Consider the following 10,683-nt stretch of genomic DNA (forward strand, 5'->3'; position numbering starts at 1 on the left):
AGTGGTTAATCTTAGAACAACCATAACTCCAGAAACATATGGTCTAGGAAAAAGAGCAAGAAAAATAATTTATATCAATATACATTGAATGAAATCTGCTAGTCATCTAAGCATATGCATGCATGCATATACCACAAACATTCTTAAATACTTCAAATGCCAGAAACTAACTTGCCAACCAATCTTACTTCATTATCTCATTCATCATGAACTGGTTGTATTAAGGGTCTCTGTAGGCCGGGCATGGTGGCACATGCTTGTAATCTCAGCATTAGAAAAACAGAGGCAGGCTAGTCTTTGTGAGTTGGAGGTCAGCCTGGTCTATATAAAGAGATCATTCTAAGAAACAAACAAAACAGTATCTGTATACTATATTTTCCACATGTCAGGAATAATATGCAACATACAACATTCTAATGAAAAACAAATAAGTTTATGCAAAAGGATTAAACTTGTCACTTTATTTCAAATTTTTCACATGATTATTCTTATTTCATACTTATATAGTTTTATAAGTATATAATAATAATATCAAAATCGCCCTCAAAAATACTATATACAGAAAGAGAAATTTCAAAAATAGAAAATTTGGGGAATATTAACAATTCCAAAAATATTGTTGCATATAGCATCTCTCAAGTTTTTCACAACAGTAATAACAATTATCATTATTATCACTACTGCTCAATTGTTCCAACTCCCAAGAATAGAAGTTGTGTTTTTGGAGTCATGCAAAAGTACTCCAATAGCTGGAACAGAGATACCCTGCGTGGGTAGATAAAGCTGTTTCTAGAAGTCATAGCCTATTCAATGAAAATCCCAATGTCATGGGTGGGCTACCTCCATATAAGTTGTTAGTGAGGAAGCAAAACAGGCAATCGCTACTTCTGTTGGATTTCAAACTAGTCAAAGTGGTAATGATGCTTGACTATTGTCAATATGTCAAAATTTATTATCAATAAATTATGGCTAATGCTCAGCCATAAGTGGGAAATCTATATTACCTCCAAGGTTTAGGGAACATTAAGGAAGAACAAGGAAAAAAATCTAAGGCCAGAGGAAGGGTTAAAAATTGTTGCTCAAGCTGACTTCCTTCCAGGCACGACAAAGCTGTTGTACTCTTGAGCTCATGGTAGCTGCAATTAACTGGGCCTGCCAACATTCTATCTTGGTTGGAAAGGGCCTTGGGGGATGGTGCTTTCCTCTTCCTGAGGATTTATATGTAGTTATGGTTGATGGGGAAAGGAGCAACATGGTCTTCAACGCTGTCACCATTGGTAAGACCATATGCCTATACACAATCCCTCACCCGTGTTCCTGTAAGCAATCCTAATAAAATCTGATCATCTAGGAAGAAAGGAAGGAAAGAAAGAAGGAGGGAGGGAGGGAGGGAGGGAGGGAGGGAGGGAAGGAAGGAAGGAAGGAAGGAAATGCTGGCAACATTTCGGTTTCATATTAAAGTTATTATCAATGCTAAAACAGAAAAAATATCAAACAGACATCAAAGGATCATATGTCCTACATTTCAGACAAGATCAGGCGCGTTCAGGGAGGTATGGCCGTGGACTANAAGGGAAGGGAAGGGAAGGGAAGGGAAGGGAAGGGAAGGGAAGGGAAGGGAAGGGAAGGGAAGGGAAGGGAAGGGAAGGGAAGGGAAGGGAAGTAGAGGGAGGAAAGGAAGGGAGAGAGGAGGGGAGGGAAGGGTGGTGTGGGAGGTCCTTCTGTATATGTGCTGCTTTTATTGGTTAATGAATAAAGAAACTGCTGAGGTAGGAATCGTGGAAGAGGTGCACACTAGGAAACTATGCTTCATGCAGAGAATCCAGACCTGCAGTCACACAGAAGAACCCCCAATAAAGGTTCGAAGCTAGTTGGGCAAGTGGTGGATAAGATCTGCAACAAGAGGAGAAACTATGGTGTTGTGGTATGAGGAGCAACAGGTGGCATAAGCCCAGTCAGTGCACACGCCGTTCTAAGTGAAGGAGTCCCATCTTTTACAGAACTCAGTGTCATTACTGTCTTCTGAATCCTCCATATCTCAGGGTTTACTGTATTATATCTGTGTATAGCACTGATAAAATGCACATCCAATTAACACAGGGAAGCAATAATCATAATAGCAATGGTAATGATATTTGCAACTATTGGCATGCAATACTCTGTTCTCAACATATTGTTCATTATGGAATAAAAGTAAGTGTGTATATAAGAAAAGAAAGGGGAAGAGGACAGGAAAGTAGAAGGGACTAAGGGAGAAGAAAGAAGATGAACAGGAGTGGAAGAACTAGACGGAGTAATGGGGAACAAATATGGCTGTGAACACTATGTACATGCATAAATTATCACGATGAAACACATTGCTATGTACTACCAATATACGTTAATAAAATTTAAGTCTACGATACAATGAAAGCAATTGTTGGTAAAGTAACTAATTAAGAATTAGTTACATGTTTCATTGCTGCAACGAAACACAAGATAAAGAGGGAAGGGTGTAGCTCGCCTTAGAACTCAGTCCATCCTGACATGGAAGTTTTGGTGGCAGGAACAGGAGGCAGCTGGACACGTTGCACCCATATTCAGAGAGCAGGAATCAAGGACTGATGATACTCGGTTTGCTTTTTCCTTTCAGTTCTGTCCAGCAATGAGAGGGGTCCTCCCATCTCAACCAATCTAAGTAGAAAATCTCCCGTGTATATGCCCAGACACTTGGCTCCCTGAGGATGCTAGATCTTGTTGCCTTGACAATCAACATAGCCTGGAACAGGTATTTAACATCATGCTCCAAAAGGGAACATGGAAGAGTAACAGCATCAGTAAAGTCAGCTTTCAGTTTCCACACCAGACCACACAAAAAGAACATTTAATGTTCTGGACGGCATCTTTTGGGTGGCTTCTCATCCTGTTGTCCAAGTCATATATTCATATAGGAGAAAGGAAGTGCAAACTCACTATATTCTGTGATGTTTATCCTCTGTCCAGTTAGGTTTCTTTTACATAAATTCAATATTTTAAAACATGTTTCAGCTTTACTTTCACAAAATTAAAAGAATAGATACCACACAGTATGCATGAATTTTTCTCTTGATAAAATAGATCTAACATCAGAATGGAGTATCTTTGGACACCACAAATAGTTCCCATTAACCTTTCAAAACTACTGGGTATATGTGCAAATATCTACCCAGAAAAGCCCATGTTTGACTGTACTGTGCGTATGAAGTAGGCGTTAATCAGATTGGGAGACGCAGTGTGTACCGCCGACTCCCACATTCACAAAGCAAACTTTGCTCTACAATCTGGTTGGGACTGGGCAATAACCTAAGAAACTGATGGGAGTTTTAATATTCTCGGGGCTTGTGGTTGGCAGAATAACTGAAGGAAGAGCAGGGCATCCCATTGTCTGTGCTTCCGTTGCCCTCTAGCGGTTCCTTTGAAGGTAGCTCTAACAGCTGCACCTCCAGATCCCAGGGTGTAGTTCTCAAGGTCAGGAGACAGTGGCACAGTAGTGCCGGGGAACTTCAGAGAGATGTTCAAGGCTCACCTTACTCTCTGACACTGACACCATCAGTCTGCTTTAGTGGCTGCCCAGGTAATTGTGTGCACAGACTCATACTAACAAGTCCAATACAACATGCACACACAAAACATACCACACGCACAAATACAAATCACAAGCACAAATACAAATTTAAAAAAAAAAAAACTAGCTAGAACATGTAGTTTTGATGGCTTTAAGGCCCAAGTATCAGAATGTTCTGTGACCCCAGATGCTCAGAAGAAAGAGGAAAATCTTGGAAATGAGAAAGTCACTCCATATACTAACTGTGCTTGTGTCTCTGGCTAATTCTGAATTATATATATGAAGGACATACTTCAAGCAACCCACCTAAGGATAAAAATTACTTAATGTTCAAAATTTAAAAATCAAGTAAGCGCCTATCAAAAGGAATATAAAACTACTCTGAGAAACAAACAGAATCAAGAGAGTCTGGTATTTGGGGCAGCCAAAATGGCTCAGCAGGTAAAGACGCAAGCATGACTGCCCACGTTCCCTCCCCTGGACCCACGTGATGGAAGGAGAGAACCCATGTCCACAAGTTATCCTCCAATCCCACACACATATCCCGCCTCCACAGACACACATAAAACAAATAAGTATAATTAAGATTTTTAAAATAAAGAGTCTGATAGAAATTATTTATAAAGATGAAACACAATTCAAAATTAGTGTAAGTACAAGGAAACAAAAATGTGTCCCAGACCCAAGGAGAACTGCAACAAATGGAGACTAATCCCAGAATAACCTGAATATTAGAATTACCATGTAAAAATTACAAAGCAGCTATTGGAATCACAATCAAAGATAATAAGGAAAATATGCTTATGGTGAATAAAATTATATAAAATGTTAGCATTCAGAAGTCATGAGGATCCCAGAACATAGCAATGCAATATATGAATTTTAATTAATGGAATCAACTCAACAGAAAATTGAAGGAAGAAAAAATGTTAATAAACTATAGACAATCCAATCAGAGGAACAAAGAAAGAAATTGGGAAAAATAAGCTTCATAGATGTGTAGGATACTAATAATAATGCTAGCATAACTTGTAACAGAGTTCAGAAACAAAGAAAAATGGAAATAATAGCCAGAGGCTTGCTAATTTGGTAAAAACTAAAATGTACATTTTCTAGAAACTTGAAGAAAGCAGGCTGAGATCCATATAAGGAAGAAACCACGCTCATTGGCACGGCTGTCGTACTAGTGCAGAACAAACCACCCTCACTGACACAATGGTCAGGAGAGTACAGAACAAGAGCAATGGTAAAAACAACCTCAGAAAGTATCAACAAATGACAACACATTACACAGAGGAATGCGATTTGAATGATCACCAAGTCTTCCCAGAAAACATGGAGGCCAGAAAAGAGTGGTATTATTACTTACTAATGAAATAAGTGCTTAAAGGTGAAAAATATCCTACCAATCCAAAATTCTGTATCTGGAAATTTTTTTCTAAAGAAAGAAAAGAAAATCACACACAATTTAGGCTTGACAGTAGGCAACGGCAATCCCAGCACCCACAAGCTAAGCAGGGGGATCATGAGTTCAAAGCCAGTCTAGGTTATGCAGAGAGAGAGCTTATAAATATGTTTTCTATATATGATTCAGAGATGCGTAAGATAATATCCACAGGGATAACATATATGTGTATGTATGTGTGTGCGTTATGTGTGTGTGTATGAATGTACAAGAATGAAGGAAAAAATAAAAACATTATCAGATAGAGGGATAAAAAAGAGCTAGTTTCAGGATAGGCTCCAAAGCTACAAAGAAACCCTGTCTCGAAAAACAGAAGGAAGGAAGGAAGGAAGGAAGGAAGGAAGGAAGGAAGGAAGGAAGGAAGGAAAAAAGAAAGAAAGAAAGAAAGAAAGAAAGAAAGAAAGAAAGAAAGAAAGAAAGAAAGAAACTTATCACCAATGAACATAGACCATGAAAATGATACAAAAGTATATAGGTTATACACAAACATTATGTCGCCAGGAATGAATAAAGAAACCATTTTAAAGATTTTTTTATTTCTGCATATGTATGAATATTTGTCTGAATGTATGTACATACATTATCAGACAGAAAGGAAGTACCACAATACTCAGGACTTTAGAAACCATTGAAATGGCTGGGGGTGTGACTCAGTGGTGAAATACTAGTGTAGCGTGTACAAGGCTCTGGGCTTAATCCTCAGCAGCATAAAGAAGAAATATTTTAAATAAGAAAATATTATTATGCTCTCACTTACCATGTACCATAACTCACTTAAAGTCGAAGGTGGCAAACATAACAAACAACACAAACATATAGCAGATGTTTTCTTTACTAGTTAATGAAGCAAAAATAAAACATTTCTCATAGATTCATAACTTAGTCCATTAGAAAATATCTCATTCTACCATCTCCCTGGGCTGCTTTTCCATCAGTTTCGTCATGCTGTGTTTTTACATATCTGTTTGGGTGGAAAACCCCATAATAAACAGCAAGAAAAATAATCCCAAGGAAAAGAGCGAGAACTATGACGGCGCTGATAGGGATAAAATAGTCTGAATTAAAAATAGAGAGAGGATAAACCCAAAACACAGTCAAGATGCCCAGGGTGCCTAGCACCCTTACAGTATAATAGCAAGACATCGGACATTTGGTATTCTGTCCCTTGATATTAAAAAACGTAAACACGAGGATGAATCCAACAACAGTCCTATATAAGAATTCCATATGTAGAGAATTACAAAACTGAGTTTGCTTTATAAACGCCCAAATGAAACCTACGATCCAAAGAAATGACAGCAGGAGCAAAGCACCCTTCACATCCACGAAGAGCAGAAGCACCACACTCAGCATCCACGACAGCAAGGTAAACAGCTTATAGAAGAGGTATGTGAGCTTGGGCCAGAGTCCACGGAGGTGATTTTTATCAGGTAATGATTTTCTTAAAGCTATTTGATAATCGACTGTTGACCAAGAAATAGCACAGCAGGAAGCCATGATGACCGCATCTGCAAAGGAAAACACAAAAGACAGATTGGCCTATGAATGGTAACAGTAGTATCAGTAAGAACAGTAATAACAACAGTAAATTAGCTTGTACCATGCACGCTTTGGCAGTGTAGACACGCCAACACATCAGGCAGTTGGTGTATCTAATTCACTGGAGGTAGATGTTGATCCCTCCACATAGCATTAGGGGAGTCAAGGTTTGAAGAAATTTACTACTCGATTCTTAACATGCAACTATAAACTCACAGAACTGAGATTTGAAACTAAAACTGTCTGAAAGTTAATATGTTAATGAACTATATCATACTGCTTTAGAATAATCTTGAATAGATTCGGTAAATAAAACCTTTGCTAAACACTACAATTAAGCCTACCATTTTCTACACTCTTTGGCTCTAACCTTGTACACATACCTAATTCACTGAGAGATTGCTTAATGGGGTATGAGACAGTTGAACATAAAATTTAATGTAAGTATGCATCATCAACAAAAATCATTTTTCATAACCTACCGATCCATAGTCACATGAACAAATGTCCTCTGAAATTCACTAAGTTCTATAGGTTTGACATCTTTACCTAATTTCTCCCAGCAATCAGCCAAAGAAGAAGTTCATCATTGTTCTGGAAACGCAAACCATTTCCAACCCCATTGCCAAAGCAGAGGATGTTTTCAAAGCAGAAGCAAATATTTGAGAAAATCAGAATGAAGTAGTCAGAGGGTCGGAATGGCTTTGAGTCACACCCAGGGGCTGCATGTGCCTAGCCAGCTTGCCAATGGTGTCTTTCTTGCTGAGGACGAGGATGGACAGGGTCTTAGAAGCACATAGTCTCCTCTCTTGATTTTGGCACAAAACACAACGAATCTGTATTCATTTTCTCCTCCTGTTTAATTAAAATATCACTTTCCTCTAAACTTTCCAGTGACATTTTAAAATTTTTAAAAAAATCTTTCGTCTACAGGTGTTTTACCTGCATGTGCCTGATGCCCATGGAGGCCAGAAGAAGGCATTGGATCTCCTGGAACTAGAGTTAGAGATAACTGGGAGTCATCGTCTGGCTTCTGAAACCTGAACCTGGTCCTGTGCGAGAGCAGTAAGTGTTCCTATCTGCTGACCCCTCTTTCCAGGCCAAGTGTATGTTTTTGTATTTGAGCAATTTCTTTGTTTGTTTTATTTGTTTGTTTTTGTTTTTTGTGAAACATCACTGTGTAGCCCAGGGCAGTTTTGAACTCAGCATTAATCTGCCTGCCTCAGGCTTCTGAGTTGCTGGGATCACAAGTGTGCACCACCATGCCTGGCTTTAGTTTCCAAATTAACACATGCACATAGCTTTAAAAGTTCTACAAACCTTTAAAAAAAAATCAGCAGTCACTTTCTCCAGGTCCCCTGGCCACTGATCTGCAACCCCAGTCCCAGAATTCCTTAGTTTCTTGCTATGGGTGGGGCCCTATGAGAGCTCCCTTCCGTGCTAGTATATCTACTGCTGTTATACTTCTTCAGGCTTTGTTTAGGGAGCCATATTGTTGAGGTACCGTGGGTGAGACCTCCCTTGACGTCATTTCTAGGAAACATATCTCACGGCAGACTTCCTGGACCTCTGGTTCTTAGAAGAACCTGCCCGTGCTTCTGCAATGTCCCCTGAGCCTTGGGTGTGGGAGTTGTGTTGTAGATGCATCCGCTGGGCCGGGCATCTCACAATCACTTGTTCTATAACAGGGTTGTGACTTTCTATAACAGCCTCTTATCTACTGATTCTATTCTCTATTCTAAAGAGAAGTGTCTTTGATGAGGAATGAGAGCTATATATGGGTACAAGGACAAGTATTTAAAATACTGTTAGGAATTATGATGGCTTAGTAAAGTGGCAGCGGCAAGTTCTCCTTGACCTCACTAGTCCTGGGCTTGGTAGAAAATGCATGTTTTTCCTCCCACTGAGGTGGCCTTAGAGACCTTAGGATTGTCATGCCATCCTGGCTGTCGTGGTTCATAGTGTTACAGCTGGGCAGGATTATTGGCTGCTTCCCTCCCTTGGAAGCTTGCATAACAAGTTCAGAGCTACGAAAACTAGTTCTTGGTGGGGGATTGGGGGCACTTTCAAGTCAGATCCAGCCTGGAATTCCTGGTCTTTTGTTGAAAGTGCCTGCTGCCTTCAGAAATAGTACCTTAACTTCTACCTCTGGGAGGCAAACAAGGTCAACAGCAATAACCAAGACTCCCCAGACCAGCAACTTGGAAAGAGGGTTCCTCATACCTGATATTGGGGTTGTTTTTAGATAGCTGTGGTTCTTTGGGGAGCACTATTAGGCCAAGCCAACACCATAGCATGTTTTAGAAAACTTTGTCCACAATCAGGCAGCCACGGCCACAGACCGTCCATTCTGTTCCACTGGTCTACCTGTCTAGTTGTAAAAGAGAATATGCTGACTAAAAACCTTATAAACAGTTTTTGATTAAATTTGATCACATAAATATTTTCTACATCATTAAAATTTCTCTGAAAAGCCCAGTGGTGCTGGTGCATGCTTTTAATCCCAGCAATTGGGAGGCAGAGGCAGGCAGATCTCTGTGAGTTCAAGGCCAGCCTGGTCTACAAGAGCTAATTCCAGGACAGGCTCCAAAGGTCAAAGGTACAGAGAACCCCTGTCTCAAAAAAAAATTCTCTGAAAAGACTCTTCTAAGAGCTGTATGTTTTATTCTATATGTCTTTGGTAGAATTGCCATTTTTACTATGTTGATCCTCCCAACCCAAGAGCATGGGAGATTCTTCCATTTTCTAGTGTTCTCTTCAATTTCTTTCTTCAAAGCCTTAAAGTTTTTGTCAAATAGATCTTTTACTTCCTTGGTTAGAGTTACCCCAAGATACTTTATGCTATTTGTGGCTATGGTAAAAGGTGAAGTTTCTCTGATTTCCCTCTCTGCTTCTCTATCCTTTGTGTCTAGGAGGACTACTGATTTTTTCTTTTTGAGTTGATCTTGTAACCTGCCATATCACTGAAGGTATTTATCAGCTGTAGGAGTTTTTTGGTAGAGTTTTGGGGGTCACTAATGTACACTATCATATCAACTGCAAATAATGAAAGTTTGACTTCTTCCTTTCTGACTTGAATCCCCTTGATCTCCATATGTTGTCTTATTGCTATTGCTAGAACTTCAAGCACTATGTTGAAGAGATATGGTGAGAGTGGACAGCCTTGTCTTGTTCCTGATTTTAGTGGAATGGCTCTGAGTGTCTCTCCATTTAATTTGATATTAGCTGTTGGCTTGCTATATATTGCTTTTATTATATTTAGGTATGATCCTTGTATCCCTAATTTCTCCAAGACCTTTATCATAAATGGGTCTTAAATTTTGTCAAATGCTTTTTCAGCATCTAATGAAATGATCATGTGTTTTTTTTTCTTTCAGTTTATTTATATTATGGATTACATTGATAGATTTTCGTATGTTGAACCAGCCTTGCATCTCTGGGATGAAGCCTACTTGATTGTAATGGATAATTTTTTGATGTGTTCTTGAATTTGGTTTCCCAGAATTTTATTGAGAATTTTTGCATCTATGTTCATGAGCGAGATTGGTCTGTAATTTTCTTTCTTTTTTTTTTTTTTTGGAACCAGAAATTTTATTTAATCCACCTTCCTTTATTAGCATTCTAAACACTATAATCCAAATTAATCTCTTTGTGACCCAGGCTTGTGATAGGCACCATCAGCAACCAAAGAGTGACAGACCTTAGCCTATTTGTTTTTTCCAGCCCCTTTTAACCTCTAGCTGTCACCTGTCCCTTCTGGTTAATTATCTCTTAATTCTAACCCCTGTGAAATAGGGACCAAAAGTACCAACCTCAGTATTCTGAGATTTAAAGAGACGGCCCAATGGTAAATAAGTCAAGCTCTGAGGAACCTTCCAGCTCCAGTGGTTCCCACTCTCTGGTAGAGCTCCTTCTCCGGTCCTGGGCTGAGAAACCAACCACACAGCTCTAAAGACCAAGTGAGACCCTGGATGGTAAAGTGCGTGGGCTCGTGACCACCACTAGCCACATCCACCCTCAGGGCTTCCAAGGCTCATGTCCCCTGCAGATGGCTCCTGACTGGAGACTCTCAGTTCCCCTTGCCACACCTGGAACC

At 39.5% G+C, this 10,683-nt stretch overlaps 1 protein-coding gene across 6 annotated transcripts in view; it reads right to left on the reverse strand.

The window, feature by feature from the left end:
• Nucleotides 1-4,612: 4,612 nt before the first annotated feature.
• The window catches only part of Xkr9 (XK related 9), a 30,108-nt gene continuing 24,037 nt past the window's right edge, over nt 4,613-10,683 (reverse strand). For all 6 annotated transcript variants that reach the window (XM_050142126.1, XM_050142127.1, XM_050142129.1 and 3 more), the window contains one exon: nt 4,613-6,556. In XM_050142126.1, the coding sequence (XP_049998083.1) occupies nt 5,928-6,556 (629 nt within the window). In that variant the 3' untranslated portion in view covers nt 4,613-5,927. The remainder of the gene's footprint in view (nt 6,557-10,683) is intronic.

The sequence above is a fragment of the Alexandromys fortis genome, unplaced genomic scaffold, assembly GCF_014885135.2.
Source record: "Alexandromys fortis isolate MF-2015 unplaced genomic scaffold, M_Fortis_MF-2015_v1.1 scaffold_41, whole genome shotgun sequence".
Lineage (NCBI taxonomy): Eukaryota > Metazoa > Chordata > Mammalia > Rodentia > Cricetidae > Alexandromys > Alexandromys fortis.